This window comes from Panulirus ornatus, chromosome 35, assembly GCF_036320965.1.
Source record: "Panulirus ornatus isolate Po-2019 chromosome 35, ASM3632096v1, whole genome shotgun sequence".
Lineage (NCBI taxonomy): Eukaryota > Metazoa > Arthropoda > Malacostraca > Decapoda > Palinuridae > Panulirus > Panulirus ornatus.
In genome coordinates, this window is record NC_092258.1 from 6,951,027 (window position 1) to 6,978,283 (window position 27,257).

Genomic DNA, 27,257 nt, shown 5'->3' on the forward strand with positions numbered 1-27,257 from the left:
TTGTTGACATGGCAGATAATTTTAAACAAAAACAATCTAGTATTGATCCCAGTTTGAAAATGATCATTATTTGTTTAATTCACAGTCACCTTCCAGGTCTTTCTCTATCTCTTTCCACTTTAAGAAGGATTGATCATGGATAACTACAAATATAGGATTATTGTATCAGATTGAGGGGCTCTGAGAGGGCACAGAACTGGAAGCCATGTGAATAATGACAAAAGACATCAACATAGACTAAATATAGACTTGATAATGAAAGAAACAAAGTACAGGAAACCGTGTAAGTTAACATATCTTAGTGTCGCAGCTTAACAACTGAAAAAAAAAAAAAATCAAAGATGAAAAACAGTTTAACGAGTACAGTAAAATTTGAAACTATAAATCTTTTTTGTGTCAAAGTATGGCTTAGAATGAGAGAATACAAAAAGAAGCAAACTTTGAGCACCATGAACTTTTCAAGCTGAAAATAAGTCAGACATACTAAAGCAGTAATTTATGTACAAAACAAATTAGAGTGAAAACAACTAGTGATGATCAGTTATAGAAAATGGGCTAACATGGTATAGGAAGACAGTTAACCTTGTGACATACAGACCACACAAACCTGAAGTAGCTGTAGTTTATGAAACACAGTACTAACAAAGGGATGAGATCTTTAAAAATATGAAATATAGTCAAGAGACTTAAATATTCCCTGTGTTGAATAGCATAACAAGGACAAGATTACAGTTGTAAATATAAATGTGAACCAATAAACAGTGGATAAACAAATGAGGAGACTGAGGAAACTAATGAAACTGTGTGAAACATACAGCCTTAAGGAAGTAAATTATATGCCAACAAAGACAGTAATATGCTAGATCTGTTTATGGAAGTAACTACAACTTACTGTATGACAGTGGATGAAGTTAAATAAACAAACGATGGTCTTCCTTGCACACATCCACTCCATAGCTGTCAATCATAATGTACCAAAACCAGAGCAATGTGGTTTCAGTAGAGGCAGCATGGTCAGGTTTCTGCTTTAGAAATGTTTGAAATACTAAGAGAAAATGTGACATATGTGGCATTTATGGATCTTGTGTAAGTTCTTGGTGAGGTTGCCAGAAATGTCTTGTGGATAATGTTACAAGTATATATAGTAATTGGAAAATTATTATATACAGCCAGGAGTTCTCACTAGGAGAGTATGACAAGTATGCGAGTGTGAAGGGAGGAGGATGGCTGATTCTTCATGAAGGCGAGCGTGTATTAAAGATGCGGTTCCTATGGTTTTTAACATGTTCATGGACAGGGTGGTGAGGCAGGTAAGTGCGAAAAACTTAAAGTGAGGGGACAAGTCTTCTGCATGCTGGGGCATGTAATGTGAATCAGTAGTTGTTTGCAAATTACATATAAATTGTGGTAGACTTGAAAGAAACTCCAAAAGCTTGTGATCAAGGTTGGGAGAATGTGCGAAAGAAAAAAGGTGATAATAAAATTGAGTAGTCAGGTGATGAGGTATAGTAGCAAGATGAGACATGTGGAGTGTAACTTTAAATGGGGAGGAGAGGAACTGAAGGGAGTGGCAGTGCTGTGGGTGCTTGGGAGTGGGCATAACAGTGGATAGAACCATGGGATTTGAAGTGAGTTGTGAGGTGGAGGTCCTGGGGGCAGAAGCATGTGGAAGAAGTCTGTGTTTTTAAGAGCACAGATGGCTATGTTTGAAGTTTATAGTAGTCCCAACATAGGACTTATTCTTGTGAATGGTATGCAAAGTTCCCAGGATGAGCTTTTAGCTTGAGATAAAAATTTGTTTTCTAGAACTAAAAGCATATTACACTACTATCATAACTGACAACCCAACTATTTCTGTCAAACAACATTCATTTCACTGTGGACATATGAAATGTTTGTATGTAAAAGTTTAGCCACATATATTTTAACATGGATATATCTTTATACCAAATTGAATATTTTAAATGCAATCAATTTCTTATGAACATGAATGTCCTAAACATCTCTCCTTTTTGAAAACAGTGTAATTTTGGAGCAAGAAACAGTTGCTCATAACCTGCTCTTCACTTGTTTTACATTTTACTTTCTTCATGAAGTACATTATTGATTTAATTTTCATTCCTCCTCTTTAAACCTTTGTACACCTTATGCTTTCTGCCACAAGTTAATCAGTTATATAATTACACCTGAAATTTTCTTAACACCCATTATCCATATACCCTCTACGTGTAAGGAGGCACACTTTGTCATGTTGAAGTCACAGACCTTGCTGATGAGTTTGGTGTGACTGGTAATTTACAAGTATCATCAGAGCTTGGTGAAATTATTATGATAATGGAAACTATGATATACTTAAGAAAGTCAAGGTAAAGACCATGGTTATTGTCAGTGTTGTTGCCCACAAACACCTAAGCTATCAAAATGTCTTGCGAAAGTAAAATGAAAAGACCTAAGTGAGGAAAAGTGCAGATGTTCATTTAGTGACAACACTGGAAACCAATGAAGAAATGGGATATTAACTGAGCAAAGAGTGATGTAAGGTGTTCTGTAATAATGGGTTGGTGGCAACTAAACCTAGGCATGCTAACCAGGCTAACTGTCTGCTACTGAATCTACATCTGCTTGTCATATGCCTCCAAAGGAACAATGAAACCATGGGCTTAGGTGAAAGACAACTACCACAAACCAGAGGCTCAGGCGAGCTTATTGCACTTGCCTGGCTATAAAGGGCCTATTATCCATTTTAACCTTGGTGACCTCCTTACCTGTAAATACATGGACTGCAATTTCCTACCACAAATTTAAGGCTGTTCTGGGTAGGGTTAGCATGTGTAGAAAGTTGTGATGTAGCATTTAACAATTTTACAGAGTGAATGTAACGATAAGTAGTGGTAAGCTTTAAAGATACTGGATGGATGTGCACAGAAAGTGATGTGGTTTTATGCGAGGTTGTGTTGCACAAGAAACTCGGCAAAAATTATGGATGACATTTTACAGTTCAACAATCGTACCATATAGCACTGAATAATGGTTCACTTGATATTGTGACAGTTAGACTCTCACTCGCCCAAAATCACAGATACTCTTTGTTACTTCTGCTCAGCAGCCTGTTGCACTCTGCAGCTTCACTCTTCAATTTTACATGGGAAATATCAAAGTAATAATTTTAATGCATCTATGTATATGTCATTTTTGTTCTGTCTTGTACATTTTTTACAGTCTTGCACCAATTTTGCTTGACAAAGAAGTCCAGTCATGGTCATAACTACTCAACAGAGAATGGGTGAATTGAGAAAATTGAAAAAAAAAAAATCAATCAAAAGTTAACATCATGTAATAAGGTAGGAAAAATTTTAGACACTTAAGAGTATATGACATCAAAACAGTGGTATGTTATTTAAGCCCCAGACCCCTTTTATGGGGCTCCTGCAGGTTCAAAGCTATGAACAATCAGCAGCAAGGAAATGATATACTCCTTCAGAAAGAAAATTTCTTAAGGAGACAGTATTCTAAAAAAAGTCACCAAAGGTAACTTTTTTACTTGCAGTGTAACTTAAAGCAGTCGAGTCCAGTAACACCTGGGGTATAACACTATACCACAACTCAAGCTGATCAGGGTCAAGCTAAGATTTGCAGAAGGGCATTGTGATTTATGGTATGCTGTGAGTGGTTGAGAGGTATTATGCCATGACTGGCTTAAGAAACTTCACCTGCTGTCATGTACAGATACTTTTCCAAAGTTATCTGACTAAGGATTGTGACAGAATGTGATCCCCTAACAGCTGCATGGTCTAAATACTCTGTTGCTAGCCTTTCAATGCACAATCAACAAAACAAAGTACAATTATGCAGATGAGTGGAACTTGAGTGTAAAGTGCTCAGCTTTTGCAACCTAGGGACCTAGGTTTGATCTAGTGGCTTGGATTGGCTGGTTTGATCTCAATAGCTCTGGTATATGGACTTCATCACTATTTTTGTATTAAGGCCCCAGCATAAAGATTTTGCTTGTACCAATACCTTCCAACCCAAAGAATACTGTATTATGTTTTGGTTTATAGTACAGAAAATGTACAATGACTAAAGTGTTATGAAAGAAAAAGATACACCAACCTAATTGTGATGTAAGCCACTGTACGGTTAGATGAGTGATTAAGAAAATAATATTATTAATAGAAAACATCATCATAGTGATTTGATAGCAAAACCCAACAATTAACAATTAGTGGTTTCAGAGTATCATGTTGAAATTCTTAAGATATCAGTTTGTAGCTTAATGGGGAAAATCTGACTTCCTACTCCCTGAGATGGAGTTCAGAGTACAAAAAGCACTAAAGTGATTCAAATAATTAGAAGCACATAACAACGCAGGTATTATTAAGCTTTGAAAATGCATATTAAAGCAAAAAATGCTCAAACCTCATCCTCTTTCATTACCTATTTTGTGTCCTATACCACAGAACTTGATCTGATACAAACACTGCCTTATGTAAGGAACATGAGAAAATCTGGAATGTACAATTTGTGAAGCACAGTAAAGTTTATATTATTACAGCTATTCTTCCTTCCTCTTCCTAAATGCAATTTATTTTTTCTTTTGTTGTGGAGGAGAAATTCCAATAAGTTCGCACATGTGATTGCGCTGTTTACGAGCTTCCTCTATGTTGTCCATCCACTCTGTTTCCTCTAAGATACTTATAACTTCCTCCAAATGTTCTTCAGGAACAATCTGTTGATCACTATAATCTTGTAGTGCTGTCAGTAAGCTGGTTGCAGTTACAGTTCGAACCTTGGGGTACTGAAAATGAATTTGGATATTGTATGTATGATACATATGAATACTTCCCATTATGTGTGGTATAGAGCAAATTATAATCCAATAATCCACCTATGGAAAAAAAATTACCAAATAGCATAAAAATGATCATACTGTATTATTATCAATGTAAAAATCCAGAATGAACTGTGCATTTTTACATCAGTGACTTAAATGCTCCACCTATCAATGGTAAAGAATAGTGGTCACCTGGTATCCTAAGAAGAGTGAGAGTTGAGTTAGGCAGGCTTTAGTAGCATTACTGTTCATTCTCAGCAATTCACAAAGAACAGAAATAACAGCTGACAGCTTATGGTAGTCGGTTGACCTATAACATTCCTTTTTCAGTAAACTTATGAGCCTTGAGGTATATGAATCTTCTTGTTCAAGTATCTGTGAAACAAAAAATAACATTACAAGATGTTCATGTGATGTGCATCATCAGTAAAAGATACACACACAGTATATTACTTTTTGAGAAAAGGTAGCATGATTAGAAGTGAAAGAGAAAACATCTCGTCATCTGCCAATTAAAAAACAACCCAATTCTTACTTTAAAACTAGATATTCAAAGAATAATTTGTAAAATATCTTGGATATCAATAATGTTGCTTATGCCTAATTCAGCTGTTCGACCTCCCTTTTGGGACTAGTTGATATATGGGTATAAACTCAAATTAGACGTCTAGTATTCCCCTATAACTTGGTTCTTTTGATTTTAATAACTTCTTTGTTGCCCTTCTTTAGACCTTCCCTATTAATTCTTTGTACCTCTTATGGTGTGGTGATTAAATTTGAGAAGCACTTTCTTGATCTGGCCTAATCAAGAATGTGAACAGCTGGCTGAATATTTTCTTAACTTTATACCTGAATGCTATTCTCATATTCTAAAAGTTCTTGGTGGGAGTTTTCTAGCTTCAGCAGTTCATAAAGGCTCCTGTAACTTAGGATCTCATAATGCTGATTTTGTAGTGGTCAGCGTGTTCACAGGCACTAGCCAACATCATTAGGCTTTCTTTAAACTTGAGAGGGAAAGATGTCATTTTCACTACTGATGTGAACATGAAGAGAATTCTGTTCTCAATGGTAAGTTCATGTGTAAACTTGAATAGTGCAAGTTCTCTGCATTTTGAATATCACCTACAATCAAGTTCCAGAATATATTATTTAATTCCTGGTATGACATACAAGTGATCACCTATACTTTTTAACCTTGGAACAACTTAAATGTGCATTTTTTCCATTAAATGTTGCTTCATATAATGTTTTATTAACTACATTTATTTTCAGAATACAATGTTTATTACATTACAAAGTGCAGGTATAGCTATTTATTCTAATTCTATACAAATAATTTTTTTTCTATATTTTCTAACTTATGAACAGGGTCTAGGAGCATAACCCATTCTTAAGATGGGGACTCCCAGTACTTTTGAGCTCTCCTTTCTGGCCCTCAGTAGGTGTTGCATGTGTTCTAGACTCCTTACATCAGAAAGATATCACTCAGGGAAAATAAATGGTGATTCCTAAGTGACTATGTTTTGAGTAGTTTTCAGTGTGATGCATGTAAGAATCTACAAAAATGCCATAAGGGAAATCCCATTGTCACTCCTTCCATTTGGATGGAAATGAGTAGTCTCACAGACGTTTTTACTCTTAAGGAGTCCATCATTTCTCAACTCGTGTGGAGGATAATGCAGGAGTCCTATACAAAGTGTCCTTGGGTGGTAATTAATTTCTTTCATGCAAGTTTGGTTTGTTCCTAAGGGCTTAATTTTCTTACAGGTGTTTATTGAGAACCTGTACAGGTCTCAATACAAACTATAAATGTTTCATTTTATATCCACAAGAGCTTCAAGAATAAGTCAGAGTGAAAAGAGCAAGACTTACTTGAGAGGTAGAAATAAAAGAAGCATCCTTGGAAACATATAAGTCAGTTGTGGCATAAAATAAACAACAGGACTACTGAAGTAGTAGCTTTGTTTACATATTTAGCCACCTCCAGTGCTAAAAATGACAAAATGGTGGTGTGCTTCCCATGTTACCAGAGTTACTACTTCAATATAACAACTGTGGCATCAGAGATACAGACAGACATATAGAACAAGAAATTAAACCTCCAAGAATAACTTTCCTTTAAATACAAACCAAGTCAAGGATGGCTGAAGAACTTAACAAGTCCCCTATTGTCCTGATTAGGGGTAATGTAATTCGGTCCACTTTCTGGTGAGCAGCAAACAACTGCAGTAAGGTTTCCAAGAAGGATGCAAGAAAATCCATCTTCTCTGCCCGAGCATTCAAGTATGTGTGCAAGGCTTCATTTGTATATCGTGACTGTAGGAGAAAAGTAGTATATAATACTGTATAAGTACTTGTATGTGATATGTGTATACATTATTTATATCTTATTATACCTGACTGCCGTTTCCTGTGTTACCAAGGTATCACAAGGAAACGGATGAAGAAAGACTCATTCACTCATATGCACATATATATATATATATATATATACATAAATGTACATATACATATACGTATACACAAGTACATATTCATACCTGCTCACCTTCATTTATTCCTGGCACCACCTTGCCCCACAGGAAACAGCCTTTCCATCTCCTGCAGCAATTGTGGAGCACCAAGGAACATGAAGAAATGCCATACCCACTCACATCCATGCATGAGCCATCATTTGTAATGCACTGAAACCACAGCTCCCTATCCACATCCAAGCCCCATAGACCTTTCCATGGTTTACCCCAGTTGCATCAAGAACAGAGGACTGAGCCTTAGAGGGAAAATCCTCACCTGGCCCCCTTCTCTGTTCCTTCTTTTGGAAAAGTAAAAGCCGGAAGGGAGGATTTCCAGCCCCCAGCTTCCACCCCTTTTAGTCACCTTCTACAACATGCAGGGAATATGTGGTAAGTATTCTTTCTCCCTTATCCCCAGGGATAACATATAAACATATACTGAGACATCTGATAAAAGAGATTAGAGCCTGTATGAAATGTCCTACTTTTCATAAGATGAATGTTTACCAGGAAAGAAAGATATATGATATAACCCGGGTGAATAACAGCATAACACATAAAATAGCATACTGCTAATCCTGCCCAGCAGTAGACATGTACTTGTATTTCATGGGCTTTGAGTTAATATTTTACTTCCATGATGCCTCTTAAATCTAATACTGAAAATTCATCATTTGAATTACAACTGTTTGGAGTAGGGAGAAAGAGGAAGATATTTGAAAAGAGAAAGAAGATCAATATGAGTATGAAAAAAATGAAAAAGCTAGCAGTATAGATGAATTGGTGAGCAAGATGGTGAAGACAAGATGAAACTACTACGAAGTGGAACTGTAAAGTGTGTAAAAAAGCATGAAAAGTAATCATAAGACTTGATGACTGGGCAAAATAGAAATCATTCCAGCACATAAAGAAAATACCATTAAAAGTTACTGTAAGAATTACAGACAAATGAATCTACTTTGCACAGATAGCAGTCTCCCTTGCACATATGGCAATGTGTAAGGCTGGAAACCAAGTAATTGTTCAAATGATCAGCACACCTTAAGTTGGTGAAGTACAAGGTGGGTCTGAAAAGAGAAGAGGATGAGTAGCAATCAGAGTATAACTGAGAAAGCTGAACAAGGTGTGCCAAAATGGTTTAGACATATGGAAAGGATGATCATAGACAGACTGAATATGAAGTTCTATGTGTCAGAATGGAGAGAGGAAGGGGGAGGGGAAGATAAAAAAGGAAATAATGGATGAAAGAGGCTTTACGGCACTGGGATTTGAATACTCAAAAGGTTGAGGGGGGTGAATGGGATAGAATGAACTGTAATGATGTGGTAAAAGGGAGAGGTGGGCAATGGGCTGAAACAGGACATATGAAGCAGTCAAGGTAAACCATGGAATAGTCTAAGGGGCCTAACTGTGGATGGTAGGCTGTTTTCAATGTATTATACATGAAGAGAGAAAGGATGTGTGTAAATGAGATATTGACTTTGCATAGTAGATCAAGTACAGCCTTTATTTAGTCACCCATTACCAACATAAGGCCAGTTTTCTGTGCTTCCATATTAACTTACTACACCTCTCACTTCCTCCTCTTACTGTGCTCCTCTCACATCTATTCCTCTTTCTCATTACCATTAAAATACTTCATCCTTTGCTGCTAGTATTCTTCCAGATTTGCTTAAGCAATATGCTCTTTTACACATACTTCTTTCGTAAACATATTTAACTTGAGAGAGTCTGTTACTTTTCTTTAGACTGTCATGCATTTTTCTCCAAAGACTCTCATTTGCCTTCTATTTTCTCATATACATCTACTTAACTTTTGTATCCAAAACTTTATATATTACTTTGCCCTCCATAAATCACTGTTTTCTTAAAGATTCAATATTTTATGTGGCATGAGCATACACAAACACAAAGTGAGAAAAGGGAAAGTAGTATTTAACATGTCATTTATTAAAATACAATCTTACTAATCTCCAATAAATGTTGTGCCAAGAACAACCAATTTGTATAATAAAATGTAATTAAAAAACTAAATACTAAGAGATGAACTAACCAGGTTTGCAGAAATTCCTCCAGCAGAGTATGTAACTCCCAAAAGGACTCGAGACCTATACACAGGGAAGTCCAAAAGCTGAATAAACAAATGGAAAGTTGATTTTTCTGAAGCCCAATTCATCACCTTACACGTATCTTCCGGGAAAATGCATTCCAATTCCTCCAGGTTAGGTATATATGGAAGTCTTGGTGAACTGAAAAATCAATGTGAAACAACATTTCATATCAAAGTAGTATACATAAAAACAGAACTTATACATTTCAAATCCAGTTTCCATTTTTATGAGGTAGATCAGGAGCACATATACACATCCTCATTTTGTGTCGTGTATTAAAGTGAAACAAAATTCCATACTAAAATATTTCATTCTGCTCACAAAACAAAGTCATTATATGGATTGTTTAAATTTGGTGAATCTGGTGCATACTCCTTAGCTTACATACACTCAACCTGCATCTTGTGTGTTTGCTTGAAATATGAACTTTCATGCTAGTATAAATGTTTTTTCTTTTCTCACTCAATATACCAAGGTGGGTCACCAAAAGATAACACAGTCTTGATTCATTACTCTACTTTTAACCATAAATTGGTTCCACTGGGGAACCCCATTTGTTTGAGTCCACTTCACAAGAAACTAACAAAGTAATATTTTATCAAACTGGAATCCAATACAAGAAGATCTGGTAACATGAACATCATGGCCAACAAACACTTGTCAGAGAACAGTTCTACATGATGTAATTAAGATTTAATCAATATATTAATGACAAAAAATGGTTATTAAGACAGCACACCTGTAAAGAAGAGTGGCAAATGCAGTTCCAGCTACTTTTCGTGTTCTGTCAATTCTTTCCACTGCTTGCTGACATATACGAGACATCATTTCTCCAATGATCTCTTCTGTTAACAAAGTGGCATCCTCTGCAACAACTGCTACTGTTAAAGTCTGAAATTATATTTTTTGAAAAAAGAAATTTAACAGCAGCTTAGAATATGCAATCTGACACATAAACAGAAGAAAAAGTTTTACAATGGACTCTTGACTACTCAAATCCAAACAGTAAGCTTAAAATGTCATTCTTGTAAAACACTGAAGAAAGAACATATAGGTTAAAAGCTTTATCTATAGAACTGTTCATAAAACTTTTCAAACCATATGATGAGTCTTGCATTAAGAATGTGGTAGCATAAACCCCCAAGGGATGGAGCCCTGAACACTTGTAAGAATTCTCAAAGTTGAAGAATGCCCATAAAATCCGCCCTAAATGCTTTGATTACCTCATAAATCCACATTTGCATGTGAAAAGTACCCAATGTGAATCCTGACAGTAAATGAAAAGACTTCTGCATACCCACTGAAGACAGAGAATAAGCTCACCTGCAGAGACAAAATTGCTGCCTCTCTCACCCAAGCCCCAATGTCACCCCTACGGTCCATTGTATAATCGTCTAGGCCTCTCAGGAGAGCTTGGTAGATGCTTATCAGATTGGTCTCACATACTTGGTCACAAGCTGCAAACCTTCATCTAATTAGCAATGAATTGGAATATTTTGATAAACCAGCAACACACTAATGTAAAACAGTTAAACAATAAAACTTACAAAGCAAACTCGTATAAAAGAATAAGTAAACTCTGAGCATGTCATTGACAACTTTAGTTTAATTAGTAGAAGGTGTATTATCAGAGGGTCTGAAGGGGCTGTTTTGTGTCTTTTGGCAAATTTAGGATCCCTGCATTGATGATTTGTAATATGGTTTAAGGTTACTTAACAATTTGTCCTGGTCATTTGCTGGCAGTTGCTTTGTTTTCAAAATCTGGATTTCATCTGAAGAGGCATTCAAATGTCAGTGACAAGTGAGGTTGACTAGTTCCCACAACCTGTGTATGTTTTGAACAGAAATGCTACCTACTTGACTTACCTTTTCCATCTTTTCTAATGCCAACAGTCTGTACCAGTCTCAGGATTGCACTGATTGCTTCTTTCCTTGTTTGTGCCCAATTTGCTGTCCCAGATGTGATTTCTGTCACACCAATTAAAGCTTCTACCACTGTGTCAAATTTACCAACAACTAAGGAATGTGTGAGGCAACCTGAAAAGTACCAAATTTCTAAAGGTAATGACGTGCTCAAGTACTTCTATCTATCATAATACAATTACAGAACTGAAAGCACAAAGAGGCTTGTTTTCTACACTGGTTCATGCACAGCTTTCATTGAACACAAAAATTTCAAAAGGTTAATATATACAGTAGTAGGCTGTGGACAACAGATGCAGAGGGAAATAATTCCATCCTCATTTATATAAATGAGTCCTGAAGTCATGCCAAGAATGATCTAACATCCTCCTTGTCAGAATGCTATATTTTTTGTTATATTAAAAAGTTAAGAGTAAATGTGAATAAGAGCAAGGTTATTAGGTACAGTAGGGTTGAGGGTCAAGTCAATTGGGAGGTAAGTTTGAATGGAGAAAAACTGGAGGAAGTGAAGTGTTTTAGATATCTGGGAGTGGATCTGGCAGTGGATGGAACCATGGAAGCGGAAGTGGATCATAGGGTGGGGGAGGGGGCTAAAATCCTGGGGGCCTTGAAGAATGTGTGGAAGTCGAGAACATTATCTCGGAAAGCAAAAATGGGTATGTTTGAAGGAATAGTGGTTCCAACAATGTTGTATGGTTGCGAGGCGTGGGATATGGATAGAGTTGTGCGCAGGAGGATGGATGTGCTGGAAATGAGATGTTTGAGGACAATGTGTGGTGTGAGGTGGTTTGATCGAGGGAGTAACGTAAGGGTAAGAGAGATGTGTGGAAATAAAAAGAGCGTGGTTGAGAGAGCAGAAGAGGGTGTTTTGAAGTGGTTTGGGCACATGGAGAGGATGAGTGAGGAAAGATTGACCAAGAGGATATATGTGTCAGAGGTGGAGGGAACAAGGAGAAGAGGGAGACCAAATTGGAGGTGGAAAGATGGAGTGAAAAAGATTTTGTGTGATCGGGGCCTGAACATGCAGGAGGGTGAAAGGAGGGCAAGGAATAGAGTGAATTGGAGCGATGTGGTATACCGGGGTTGACGTGCTGTCGGTGGATTGAATCAGGGCATGTGAGGCGTCTGGGGTAAACCATGGAAAGCTGTGTAGGTATGTATATTTGCGTGTGTGGACGTGTGTATATACATGTGTATGGGGGGAGGGTTGGGCCATTTCTTTCGTCTGTTTCCTTGCGCTACCTCGCAAACGCGGGAGACAGCGACAAAGTATAATAAAAATAATTAACAAATATGGGTAGAGTAAAAAGAAATCTTTATTATTTGGATGGTGCTTGTTTTCCTAACTTCCAAAATATCATAATGAAAATGAATGTGTTAATATCTGGTACCCATGCAATCTTATCTGGCATGTTCTGTCCTCCTCTCAATACCATTTTGTTTTGGCATTTCCAAATGAAAGGCCATTCAGCTGTTGATAAAGAAGTCTGACTAGCATATTTTCTGTTGTTTTGTATTACATACATAAACATACAGTGTTTAGGTAAAGTAGACAGTGTATCAAGTGACAGAAATGTTTGAGTGCATGCATAACTGTGCAAATATGCCCATGTATAGGTATTAGTGAATCACATGACTCAAATGTGCTCCACAAATCTAAACTATAATAATGGCACTCCAAAATAACATCTATCTTAATCATAATAACACATATACCTTATATCCAAAATTACACAAATATACTAACCATCAATGTCACTGCAAAAATTAATCATGACCTGCAGGCCATATTCTTTGCTGTCAATTGACATTACCATCGGTTAGTCTCTTATACTTTTTCACATAGACTAACTGCCTTGAAATTTTGTGAGACATGGCCTAAAGAGCATCATCATGCCTCATGTGTCTTACAAACCTTTATTTGTTTTATTCTGATTTCACTGGGACATTAAAAATTGTCTAACCCACTACAAACCTTAATATACATAGTAAATTAATGGAAATCCATTAATGTTCTTCATATTTCTATACCTTTGGGAATCACTCAGACATCTTCAATGTTAGTAACAAAGAACAAAGAAAGGAGAGGAATTCCTACCAAGAGCAGCTGCATAGCCCAATCTCTGTATTTCCTTATCAGTATTAAGGGCCTTGGTGTATCTTGTGATCAGATCATCTCTCCATTCCAGTTTCTCTTCGGATGTAGGTTCAAAATATGTGGTCCAGAATGGGGGCAAAGCCTCCAAGGCAGCAGCACGGATATTTTCATCAACATACACAATGCATTCTTCTAAAAGATGATACCAATGCTCTGAAAAATAACTGATAATGACTAAAGCCAATCTAGAAATACTGAATTAAATCAAGCTTATTCATTAAGAGTTGGTATGACAAAGCACCGTATCAACAATACAAACATCTGTATAGAAAAACTTGAATTACATTTAAAGGCCCCTTACCAAGAACCTCCTGGCCATGAAAAGGGAGAGCAGCCAGAGAACATTTCTCTATCATCACCGATGTTGCCTGCTTCATGTACTCTCCTCCTATACCACGGAAGAGCTTCCTTTCTTCCAGCGTTGGCACAATCTTGGCAATGCCATCTAATATATCCTTTCCTATTCAGTGCAGTAAAGATGAGCAGCAACAGGATCACATGAATGGGAGTAAACATGAGATGTGGGATTAAACCAATGTATTTTTTATCACACTAAACTGCTTCTCCTGAGTTGTCAAGGTAGCATTAGGAGCAAAATAACAACAGCATCACTTGCACAAATCTACAATCTAATTGTCAGGTAAAATGTACTGAAACCAGAGCCTAACACCAACATGGAACTAGAAATAAAAAACTTACCCCTGCCTCACTTCTGTAACCTCTACTCATATCCCCACTACCCAAACAAATGTAAAACAAAGAACAAATATACAGTGAAATAACCCAGTAAGACCTAACAACTGACCTCCCTACTCTGTCGTAACTCCAACTCACGAGACATACATCCTTCAGAAACCAAACTCCCCAGACATACAGGAGTCGCACTCTCCCACTTGTGCTCTGAACATCGCCATCTCTACAAATACTGTTTCAACATATCCCAAGATCCTTCATACTCACAATGCAAATATAAAGTATTGCATGGTCCAGCTTATGGTGCAGGCACACAAGCAGCCAGCTCTAGAAGTAAAAACCAAAGTAATACCTATACAAGAGGGAAAGTGAACCAACATTGTGGCATAGGGCAAGAGCGTAAAGTTTTGAAGTCAGTCTGGGAGAGTGTATAAGTCAGACCACTTTTGACTAAACTCTGTCAAGTATAGATGCAGAGCTAAAAACCACCCCAGATGTGAAAGCAGTACTCTAAACATCCTTTTAAAGCACTTACATGTATCATCAACTAATTCTGTTCCCATTAACAAAGTGCAGATCATGCATACACTGCCTCATTACTGACCTAGCATACCTAAGATCAAGGCATCTCGCACTACCGCTGTACTAGATTGCTTCTTCACCATTCTCTCTACATCAAATCAACATTTACTCTCTTACTCTTCATCTGAAATACTGTAAAGATCTCTTTTTACAAACCTTTTATCGACTGTAAGCCTTATATGGCCATAAGATCTTCACAGATATTATATCACATCCATACACTCTTCTAAGCATTTCTGAAAAGCATATCTTTCTCAGTCCTCAACTACTAGTTTTAATACATTATCTACATACCCATCATATCTTGCAGAGATTTGTTTTCTTCGGCAGCTACTACTGAAAGAGCATATGTTACATATGCCAAGGCCAGTATTGAGCCATGCCTTGTATACAGAATACTTCCAGTGGCATGATCCAGAAGCTGTGGCAAAACAGTATCACTCATATACTCAGGTGCAAGACGAGTTAAATTGTGAAGAGCCTGAAAAAGATGTAGTAAATGGAGTCACAGTGCTTTATCTACCATCTAGAGGATGAACCACAGGGTCTAGAGATGAAAAATGAATAATTTTTTCACAGAATTAAAGATATAATGTAACAGTTAAGATGTAATATAAAGATGTTGAAGAGGGGCTGAAGGAGGGGGGGGGGCTGAATTTCCTCATCCTCTGTATTAAGACTTTCCAAAAGGAGGATAACAGGAAGAAACCTAGCCAGGACTTTTCTCTGAGACTCAGTTGTGTGTTCCTGATGTTGCCTCATTAATGTGGAAAATGGCAGGAAAGTCTCAAAGAACGATAGAAAACTAATACTCATATTTCATCAAAACATCCCTCTTTACATGAAAAAAGAACTTTAAACTTCATCATTACATGTTACATCCTTACCTTAGCAGCAAGTTCCCTTATAGCTGAGTCCCAGTGATTGACCTTTTTCTCCATCAAGTGATCTATTAGCGCTTGTGTATATTCTGAGTGTCTGAAATAAAAGATTTGGTTTATCTAAATGCCTATGGAGAATATCAACTTGTATATGCAAGGATACATTAGCATATTGCTTTCAATATATAATAAATATGGATATTGATTCTCACAATGTACAAGGGCAACTCGAAAATAAATGAAAAATCATTCACCCCTGTATATTAGTAATCATCAAGGAAGACAATGAACAGTATAACTCTAATATTATCAATCCATCTTGCTATCACTGATCTAAAAACTATGCATATGATTCGAATAAGTACTGATGAACAACAATTTGAAAATTGACCACGAATCACCTGCCAACTTCAACGCTTAGACTGAGAAACGCATTTGAGCGGTTCCCTACAGCAAAGTAGTCGACAGTGGTAAGAATCTCAATGCCATGTGGGAATGCTCCTTGACGGCCAACATGTTCCTGGAATGCAGCTGACCCAGCTCGTCTACATGGAATCTATGAAAGATGTGCAAAATGATGTAACTCACTGATATTCATCAATGATGAATGCATGGTCTTTTATGTATAAACTTCAGCATATGTACTTTCTCACAATATATACCATTCTGTATTACTATCTATGGGAGAAGATCCTGGGTTTACATATCATTGCGATAATAATAATAATAATGATAATAATGATAATACTAATATGGTTGTACGTGTGAAAAGCATGAAGGATCTCCTTTTGAGTCACTACAGCCTTAACAATACTACTCTCTCTAATGACAACATTAAAGCCTTGTCAAAGGTAAATTCTCACTCACAATGTAACCACTAGCAAGCAGAGTCTGAACACACCAAAATCACATAAATATTATGCAAGAACTGGTCATGGAAAACCATGAAAAGGGTGATTCAATGAAGAGATGATTCAGCCTGGTGGTATCTCTACTTTCATTCATATCTACAGGTTTCTATATATTCACTTGAATTAGATAACATAATGACATTTACCTCTCTATCATAAAGAGCCACTATCAGAAGTCCAGTTGCAAGCTGTTTAACATAAGGAGTCATCTGATCTGGGTGGTAGGCCCTAGCAAAAGCCCAGCACAGATAACATGCTGCATCTCTGTAAAAAGAAAAGAATTGTAGGTTCTGAAGAATGAAAAGCCATTTCCCTAACTTAGGGAGAGCCCAGAGAAAGCATTTTTACTTCCTAAAATGAGGTAAAACCATCATATAACATAGGAGGTTGGCAGATGCTCATTCACTGGAACTTAATGACCATCAAGTGACCTACTCAAATCTATAACAGCAGAGCATGGATTTGAACTGACAGGGAGTAGCTAAACACCACTATTCATTTAACGATCATTGACACCTATGCCTCAAGTCTCTTAATTTCCTTAATCAAGAAATGGCTTTTCAAAAATGAAAGAGGGGAAGGAAGGGAAAGGAAATTAAACACATATTCATTGGTCTTTACCAATGGTAGATGTGTAGTTTTTCATTATTAGAAACCACCAGCTCTTATATACAATCATAGCCCTATGGATAACTAAGATTATATCCACTTTTAAAGAAGGACTTTAAGAAAGGTCTCCCTTTCAAGGCCAGTCACCTATGAGGTTGCATCCCCAAACCTTCTGCTGTTAATATTATTAATTTAGGGAAACAGTTTAAGACTATCGGTGCAGCATGACCCAAGATAGATAAAAATATTAAAGAAAATGGCAGGAAAATGAGCCACTACAGCTGGGAAAATCTATCATCATACACAAACGAAGACAAGTAGTAAAGATTTTTTTCCAAGATGGATTGGAATCTGGTAAGGATTCAGGACCAATCAGTTATGACTAAATACACAAGGAAAACACAAGTGCAAAAAATGAAGGATGCATTAACAAAAAAAAGCTTGATGACATTATGAACAATTCTTTAGAAACAAGATCGAAAGTTAACACAATGAGAAGGAAACAAATAAACTGGGGAATCAAACTGAGGATCATGAAAAGTCATGAGATGAGACAGGAAGTAAGGGAATCAAAGATGAAAATAAAACTACTGTTTCAAACATAAAAGCTACACAAAAAAAGGGTAATCAGATACAAAAATGAAAACTATCCTCCTTAGTCAACATTTTCAATATATCAAAATGCTATATCAGGATAAATGTGTTGGAGAGTAAGAAAATATCCAAGACACTCTAATTTAACTAACTGCAATCCAGCCAGTTGTAGCTTGCATCAGGCCCAATAGTCACAGAGCTGCTGAATAGACATTTCATCCCTAAAACAACATATATATTGTTATACTTTGTCGCTGTCTCCCGTGTTTGCGAGGTAGCTTAAGGAAACAGACGAAAGAATGGCCCAACCCACCCACATACATGTGTATATACATAAACACCCACACACGCACATATACATACCTATACATTTCAATGTATACATACATATACATGCACAGACATATACATATATACACATGTACATATTCATACTTGCTGCCTTCATCCATTCCCGTCGCCACCCTGCCACAATTGAAATGGGAAATTTTAGGGAAATTTCATTTCCCTAAAACAATACTTGGTATATATTCTGCATCTCAAAATTGTTCTGAGCATCATTTTTGCATAAAAATATATAAAATTACATCCAAACCAATACATGAATGACTTATCAGATGGAGATATTAGCATTTCTCTAATACATCTTTTAAACTTTCAAAGCAACTACTACTGAAAGGCTATCCAATTCTCCTTACTTTCTTACATTATCTTAACTCACCTAATATTAGAGCCCACAGAACACTGTCCTCTAAGTTCATCATACACAAGAGCCTTTTCTATAACTGGTGCAACAGCTGGCAGGCGTTCTGGCAGCAATAATCCACGTCGAGCTGTTCAGAAAGATATTTAGGGAAGGATTAATTGTTTGCATTAAAAAAAAAAAGGGGGAGGGGGTTACTGCACCTCAATACTTTACTTCTATTCAGATTTAATCTTAACCTTCTCCATTCGCAAAGTCCCAAATGCTGTCCTAAGCTTTTGGATTTCCAACATGAAATCTGCCACAAGAACAATGTGGCAGCATTTGATTCACCCCCAATGAATCCCCATCCCAGTACATACAATTGCAATAAATACTGATTTGATCAGTTCAGCATTAATTATTTTAAGTATCTATTATGACACTGTATGATACTGTCATTTTTCTCTTTGCTTGAAAAATTCATAATACTAAAAAATCCTACATCTGGACCTTTTTTGAAAATCTAATTTATCTGTACAGTTATCAATCTTATTTGTTTACAGGTAGTCTGACATGTCACTTTCAACATTTACAAATGATAATAATTTTTTAAAATTTTCAATCAAATCACAACAGTCCTATCTTCAGTGCAAGAGTAAATTACAATACTGTACAACTTAAAGCCCTTTTTCAATATCTGATTTGAACCCTAAAGGAGTCATTTTTTGATGTAGATATAAAGTTCAACCTTGACTAATGTCAGTAGAAAAAACCCTCAAGGGTGCAACTTGATTTGTTACTACAAACCTAAACATATATCCTCTTTGGAGTAAAACTAGACAACTGTTTGAGATAACACATTACACACTTCACAATTTCTTTGCTACCATAACAAAAGATCTTTTTAGAAACAACTTCTCACCTAGTTCTGCTAGAGCCAGGCACCCTCCATGCCATGCTTTATCTGATTCTCTTGTAGAAAACAGTTCCAAAATAGCTCCAACAACTTCATCCCCAAACTCCTGGGGAAGACGGCCTGTCACACGACCTATCCCCTTAGCTGCAGACCACCTAATGCAAAGAAACAATAGTGTTCTGTATCAATATTACATATAGAACAGGCAAAGCAGACACATTTTATTAATACATAGTTTAATACGCATCCATCCATACAACTCAAACAATAGTCTTCCATTTATTACTCGATATTTGATATTCCTAGACTCTTTGCACAAGATATATGGTTATCCTGATCAATGTCCTTTGTTTCTTACTTTCTGGTTGCTTTGTTACTTATTTTTCTCACTCCTCCCTTGCTATGTCTGTTTTAATGAATGCCTCATCAAATTCTTTATGGTAGGCAAGCTTCTCTGTATACCTTAACATTATCTGGCTATTACACTCAATTCAGAAAGTAATCTTTATGGGCACCACTCATTTGTCGACTTTATTTCTGTATACCTATCATTCTTTGTTTCACAGAAAATGCCTTCCATGTTTTTTTACAATCTAACAGTACCCTCTCCTATTTCTTTTACTACACTCTCCTTTAACTGAATGCAGTCCTCATCTAAGTTTTCTACTTGTTTCATTAATTTGACACTTATCAAACCAAGTATCTATCTACCTCATGGAGACTGTTTCATCCAATTCCATGCCTCATGGCACTTATGCATTCATCACTGATTCTTGGCAATTTTTTTAACCAGACATAATTCACTCCTCACCTGAATAACAGTACAATTGATATCATATACATACATGCATGTGTGCATGTAAGTCTGTCTTGTTTTTGCAAAAATAATATTACCTAACAACAGTGTCTTTGTCCTTGAGTCCCTGAAGTAGGCAGTCTATCACCTCCTCAATCTCTCCAGCCACCTCTTCTTCATCTTCTTCCACTGTCTCACATAAATCCTGACCCCCTGGGGTAGTGCCATGGATGTTCATGGCAAGACTCCTACTTCCACGCTGGTATCTCCATGATGCAATTCTTGGTTTAAGAAATGTCAGTCCTGTTAGTAAAGGATTACATTAAGCAAGATAATATCAGCAAATTATGTCCATAGTACCTCCATACTCAAACTACCTTGAACTATAATGTGTATTTTATTATCATTATATTCTTTCTTATCAACAAGAAGTACATTAAAGAGGCAGAGATTTAGTCATATACTCAATATCTTCCATACAGCCATATTAATTATCAGCAAAAATCTAAGGTTGATTCAATGGTCCTTTTGATATACTGAAATTACATCAAGTTTCTTGTTAGCAATATCAGTATTCCATCATACTGATATATCCATTCACTGACAAACCCTAGGACTGTACACAGAATGCACATATCATGGAAAGACCTATCCTTTAACATTTAACTCTTCAAACAACAGACTTTACCTTTCAACAGACAAACCAATTCACAAATCTATTTGAAATTTACCAAAATGCATATATCTGAACATTCTTTTCAGAGCACTCACCAATGCGCTGAATCAGCTTCACAGACAATTTTCTAACATGTGTATCACTGCAGGTGATAACTTTACAATCGATCAAGCGTGACAACACATTCTGGGAAAGGGGAAGCATCTCTTCTCTCTTCCCATGTTTGAAGATCAACCCCATGGCTCGTAGTGTCCCCAGTTTGTGGAATACGCCATACACATCAGTTTGTGAGGCACTTTCTAGAACCTATTCAAACATATTATTCCTGCATTAATCAATCAAATCCAGTTTAGTAAATTAAGAATACTATAATTTTCTAATTATCTTGCAAATTTATCAAACAATAATGCAAAAAACTTCAATCATTTTTTCCACTCACTTCAAAGCAAAAGTTAATAAATTCTGGGAGATATCTATCTTTTAAGTCGGGCCTTGTTATGAAACGTGAAGCTAGATACGCTGCCATCTCACGTGACTTCTGGGCTGACTTCAAATGTGTTTTGATAACAGCTAATATCCTGTCAATATACATGATATATCTGAGGCATGATTATGCTTTTTTGTCTTCCTTGTTAAGCAATTAAAGAAGCTGGCACAAAGATCAGCATTTCCTTCCATTATCAACACCAACTGAAGTGCACATGACCTCACATAAAATGTAAGTCGTACAACCACCTGTGAGAAGTTTTAAGGCTGGACAAGTAAACAAAATATAAGGTTAAATGGAGAATGTAAAGCCAAAAGATGGTAAAATACTCAAAAAGGAAAACTTTAAGTTAAAAGCACTCAATAATCTCAATATAATAAATAAATTTATAATAAAACTGACCTCTCAACAACAGTGGCCCCTGACTGCTTATCCCCTCCAGCAGCAGTAGCATCAAAACCCATCATGTTGAAGGGCATATAAACAATGATAGAAAGCCATAAAAGGAGGACATAGCTTTCATAAAAGTCAGAGCTTCCTTCCGGGGTCTCCAGCATTTGCAGAACTGGAAGCAGGTCTTTAACCTGCCAGTTACAGAGGTAATTCAAATTAGTGTAATTCTTTTAAGAACTGTATCACCAATCATACAATTTACAATGAAGGAGTTGGACTAAGAAATACCAATCAAGAAAAATGGGATGGACCAAGTGAAATAATAAAGGGAAAAGGGATATTTTTTTCTTTACGTTGGAAGCTTTAGTCACACACAAAAGCCCACATCAAGGCTGGGCCTCAGGTGAAACATGAAAAGGGTTAATAAGAGGGGAATAAGAAGAATGAGGGGAACTATTTCGAGTTTTTGAGAAAATGGAAAATCTGCCTTCTAAAAAGTGTCAGGTCACAGTTGTTAGGAAAGACATGAGGAGGTAAAGAGTTCCAACAATACAAGGTGCATATCATATCAGCTCACCCCTGAGTTACCAACAGACACAGAACAATAATGTAATTCAGATGCTTGCTAAGCACATGGTTTAGCTGGATTACTCTGGCAACTGCATACAGCAAGCCTAAAGGTACCTATCCTATCACAAATATGGGTAAGGAGATAAAAAAAAGTAAGAAATCTGTCAAATGGCTGTTTGGAATACTGAATTATCATACTAGTAAGGAACACATATTTACCAAATAAAAACATTAGCTTTTGTTAATTTGGTACAAGGTAAAACAAATAGAAAACAATAACCAAAATATTACCTCATGAGGGAGTTTTTTGAATATGACTTTGTATCCACGAACTTTGATTACAAGCCAGAGGTACTTAAAGGCCTGACTAATTATTTCCGATTTGTGATTTGAGTTGCGGGTAATTTCTACCAGCCGCATGAGGATGCCTTCTAGGTGAGTATCCAGAAGATGAGGCTGTTCCTAAAATATATGGCAGGAATACTGAGTTGAGAATAATATGAAAAACTATAATTTCTATAAAGCAAAATACTTTAATACACACACACACACATATATATATATATATATATATATATATATATATATATATATATATGAATAAGAGCAAGGTTATTAGGTACAGTAGGGTTGAGGGTCAAGTCAATTGGGAGGTGAGTTTGAATGGAGAAAAACTGGAGGAAGTGAAGTGTTTTAGATATCTGGGAGTGGATCTGGCAGCGGATGGAACCATGGAAGCGGAAGTGGATCATAGGGTGGGGGAGGGGGCGAAAATCCTGGGGGCCTTGAAGAATGTGTGGAAGTCGAGAACATTATCTCGGAAAGCAAAAATGGGTATGTTTGAAGGAATAGTGGTTCCAACAATGTTGTATGGTTGCGAGGCGTGGGCTATGGATAGAGTTGTGCGCAGGAGGATGGATGTGCTGGAAATGAGATGTTTGAGGACAATGTGTGGTGTGAGGTGGTTTGATCGAGTGAGTAACGTAAGGGTAAGAGAGATGTGTGGAAATAAAAAGAGCGTGGTTGAGAGAGCAGAAGAGGGTGTTTTGAAGTGGTTTGGGCACATGGAGAGGATGAGTGAGGAAAGATTGACCAAGAGGATATATGTGTCGGAGGTGGAGGGAACAAGGAGAAGAGGGAGACCAAATTGGAGGTGGAAAGATGGAGTGAAAAAGATTTTGTGTGATCGGGGCCTGAGCATGCAGGAGGGTGAAAGGAGGGCAAGGAATAGAGTGAATTGGAGCGATGTGGTATACCGGGGTTGACGTGCTGTCAGTGGATTGAAGCAGGGCATGTGAAGCGTCTGGGGTAAACCATGGAAAGCTGTGTAGGTATGTATATTTGCGTGTGTGGACGTATGTATATACATGTGTATGGGGGGGGGGGGTTGGGCCATTTCTTTCGTCTGTTTCCTTGCGCTACCTCGCAAACGCGGGAGACAGCGACAAAGTATAAAAAAAAAAAAAAAATATATATATATATATATATATATATATATATATATATATATATATATATATATATATATATACATATATATATATATATATATATTCCTAAGAGTTCAGGATTTCATTGTGTAACCAGGAGTGGTTAAGAAACCTGTGTTCCATACTTGGCCAAAGTGTTTCATGTGGAAGTTGGATACAGTATGTGGTTGGGGCCTGATGCAGGGGAGTTCTTGGAGGTTTTAAATGTGTTGAAAATGCCTGTGGGAGTCAAGGGTGAGTGGGCAGCTGTTTCAGGGATGATATTAATTAGATTTTTTATAGCTATCCTCTTTAGCAATGTGGTTAGTATGATAAAAATATCATGATGGGAGTAGAGTAAAACTCATTACATACACAAGAATATATGAAAGCATGGATTACGTCTTTACTTGACTGAAAAACAAGGTAATATTGTAATAAACTAGTAATCTGCCAAAATGTAAGTCATATATCAATAGAAACAAAATCAATACCTGATAACAATCTAGGATAGTCTTAAAGTCTTCAAAGGCTTTCTCAGCTGTGGATTGAGACTGAACAGCTTTTTCAATTGAACCCAGCATTTGGTGCACCTCTTCATGTTCACGAAACATGTCAAGGGTACATGATATGCCGACATCATCATCAGCTCTTTCCACCTCTTTATCATTCTCTTGCATATCCATATCTAAATCCACTGTCATTGTCACTTTTGTGGTAATTCTGTAAGCAAAAGATAAAGTAACTTTCCAGACTCTTACTGATGAATGTAAGACAGTATAGTTACTTATACCAGCTTTATGCACTTAGAGGCATGCATAACATACACTAAAGCCTTTATAACCTGATTTCTGAGATACAGTTTCTGATCAATTATTATACCAAAATCTGACAAGACTCTCTCATTCTTGACAAATTAAGAATCATAAAACTATGTACAACAAAAATCAGCTGTAATCTAGGGAAAAGCACTTTTAAGGCTAGAATCCTCACTAGCCCTTTACCCATATAGTTTTGACACTAAATCTATTGATTCTCTCTAGCCCTTTACCCACACAGTTTCAACAGTGGAAATCTATTATTGGCATGTGACTAATGTTAGCAAGCCAGGCAAACATAAAATAAACAAGAGGAAGCTGCACACCTGTCTCACCAAGAGCTAAATATGAGGCACAAAACCCTTAAGTGCCAAGAGCATTCACACGAAGAGTTAAGCAGCATGTGTGCGCTAATGTTCATGGGCTATTCTAAATTTCCCCTCTTATATACTGACATATATAAAGCAGCCAAGTATTACCTTGGTCTGTACAAGTGCTTATTCTAGTGACTCCCACTCTCATAAATCAATGATAAATGTAAATAAATACATGTGAATATATGTTATGTGTAAACATATGTATATATTTGAAAATAGTAGCTATAGAATCTCAATTTTTATATTTTAGTTGATAAATTATTATATGAAGAATATAACAAAATCAATTATGCTTGATTTAGAGCATTCTCTCATGTCATACACTAATGAGGTGATAGTTGCGAAGGTGATGTGCGAAGGTGATGAAGCTTAGAAAAAATATGGAATTAATCACAATACCATACTGTGAAAGTATGTGAAACACAAACAGAGGTCAACAGAACCCAAAGAAAATTTACCGGACTTTCAAAAGCAGCCAAGATTTACCTTCTCTTCCATATTTGAAAAATATGTGATTGCTATGGTCTTGTGTTTATAGTTTTTTGTATAGCTACTGTGAGTGGTCGTGTGGACAAAATTGCTCTGGAATGAAAAGTTTCCAGTGAACATTCTTCGGTTCAACATCTGGTGGGATGCAGCAAACAATAATAAAAAAATCGTATATTTTGATTATAACACTAAAAATCATGGTAAATCTCACCTGCTGTGAGGAGTTTGGCAGTTTCCATATATATGTGGATTTTGATACATTTTTTATCACTTACTTTTACATTAATGAAGCTTATAATTTCTCTGAGTCATAACCCTCTGCACTATCAGCAAATTTCTCATACGACAGATGTAAATGCTTTGAATCATACAATGCTTATCTTAATGGTATTCTCCATGCAGTATGCTATCACTGCAAAATGAAATCAGTGTCATTCCAAAATCAGTTCTGATGTTCCACATTCATCAGATGTACCTGCGAATAACCTTTATGGGAAACAATTCAGACATGGCCAACAAGGCTGGACACGCACACTCAACCCTTCACACTACCATTACACAACAGGCCCATCACTGGGGATGGTGCAACGTCCATGTCGTGAAAAGGGACCAGTGAGTCATGTCCTCAACTTGGAACCCACTCATGAACCAAGGTGAGTAACACACACACACAGACATGGCATCAAGAGAAATCAATGATCTCAGCCAGTATTCAAGCACACCTGCATTCTTTCCCAGCTGTAATGTACCCCTTAGAACCAAAACCCGACCAGACTCATGATTTCCCGATACCTCCTGTGTAGAAAACTAAAATTCGCATAGGTTTCAGCTGTCAATTTTGGCGGCAGTGTTCATAACTGATAACTTTGAAACACCTTGGCAACGTTCCCCCCTGACAGCTGAGGCGTCCAGCCACATTTGTTTTGATTCTGTTGAACATTCCTGTTATTTTAACAGGATAATATATATATATATATATATATATATATATATATATATATATATATATATATATATATATATATATATATATATATCAAAATGTACTAAGTCATAATCGTTGATTTTGCTATACGCTAAATTCTATTCGCAGTTTTTGCTATCATAATACTCCCAGATTACTTTGAAATAGGTGAATTCTTAAGATTAGGTGAAATAAAAGATTTCGAAAGGTTTTTAACTATACATTCCATGATCAATTAACTAATCTAACCTTACTTTCAAGCTGTAACTTTCCTTGTTTGAGGAACTGACAATGACTTTATTATCCTACAAGCTCTTTAGAGGTGTGACAAGTCTATTGACACATATATCACAGACAAATCAATACTCCATTATCGCTCTCACAGCAAATAGAATAGAAATATATAACAATACAGTTATAAAACGTACATACAAATATAGATTTAGACGTCATAGAGTATAATAATAGTACAATAAAGTCAAATACTTTTACTATAAGACCAAATGGCTGATATGATACAATGCAATGTTAATACACAGAATATGACTAATTATAATTAAACAATTACAAACATACATACTTTCAGCCCGTTGCTGACAAGTTAATATGTCAATGGTAAGAGATGCATTTATCGTACAACTGAACTATTGGACGTCGGGGAAGATTAAACATCTTATGCATCTTCCTCTTGTGTTATACATTTACGGATAAAAGGAGATCAAGAATGCAGCATGATTAGTCTTAGATGAACCGGGGGTTCTTGAAAACTTGCATTACACTAAAAATTACGTATCATATAGTTTGACAATCA

General features: G+C 36.5%; 1 protein-coding gene across 4 annotated transcripts; it reads right to left on the bottom strand.

Moving 5' to 3' along the window:
- Positions 1-3,164: 3,164 nt before the first annotated feature.
- Positions 3,165-26,413, bottom strand: Tbcd (tubulin folding cofactor D). Of its 4 annotated transcripts, none has more exons than XM_071682959.1 (22): positions 26,275-26,413; positions 24,293-24,521; positions 22,621-22,791; positions 21,769-21,950; positions 21,319-21,457; positions 20,975-21,185; positions 20,302-20,506; positions 19,414-19,562; positions 18,528-18,639; positions 16,750-16,867; positions 16,094-16,248; positions 15,699-15,789; positions 15,106-15,292; positions 13,838-13,996; positions 13,477-13,689; positions 11,322-11,492; positions 10,779-10,912; positions 10,195-10,346; positions 9,398-9,593; positions 6,962-7,147; positions 5,024-5,206; positions 3,165-4,795 (listed from the first exon to the last, which is right to left on the bottom strand). In XM_071682959.1, the coding sequence occupies exons 2-22, from the start codon at positions 24,500-24,502 to the stop codon at positions 4,583-4,585; spliced, it is 3,537 nt and encodes a 1,178-aa protein (XP_071539060.1). In that variant the 5' UTR covers positions 24,503-24,521; positions 26,275-26,413; the 3' UTR covers positions 3,165-4,582. The 4 variants fall into 4 exon arrangements, with proteins under 4 accessions (XP_071539060.1, XP_071539059.1, XP_071539061.1 ...); XM_071682958.1 differs by lacking the exon at positions 26,275-26,413 and adding an exon at positions 25,958-26,040; XM_071682960.1 differs by lacking the exon at positions 26,275-26,413 and adding an exon at positions 25,758-25,896.
- Positions 26,414-27,257: the final 844 nt, after the last annotated feature.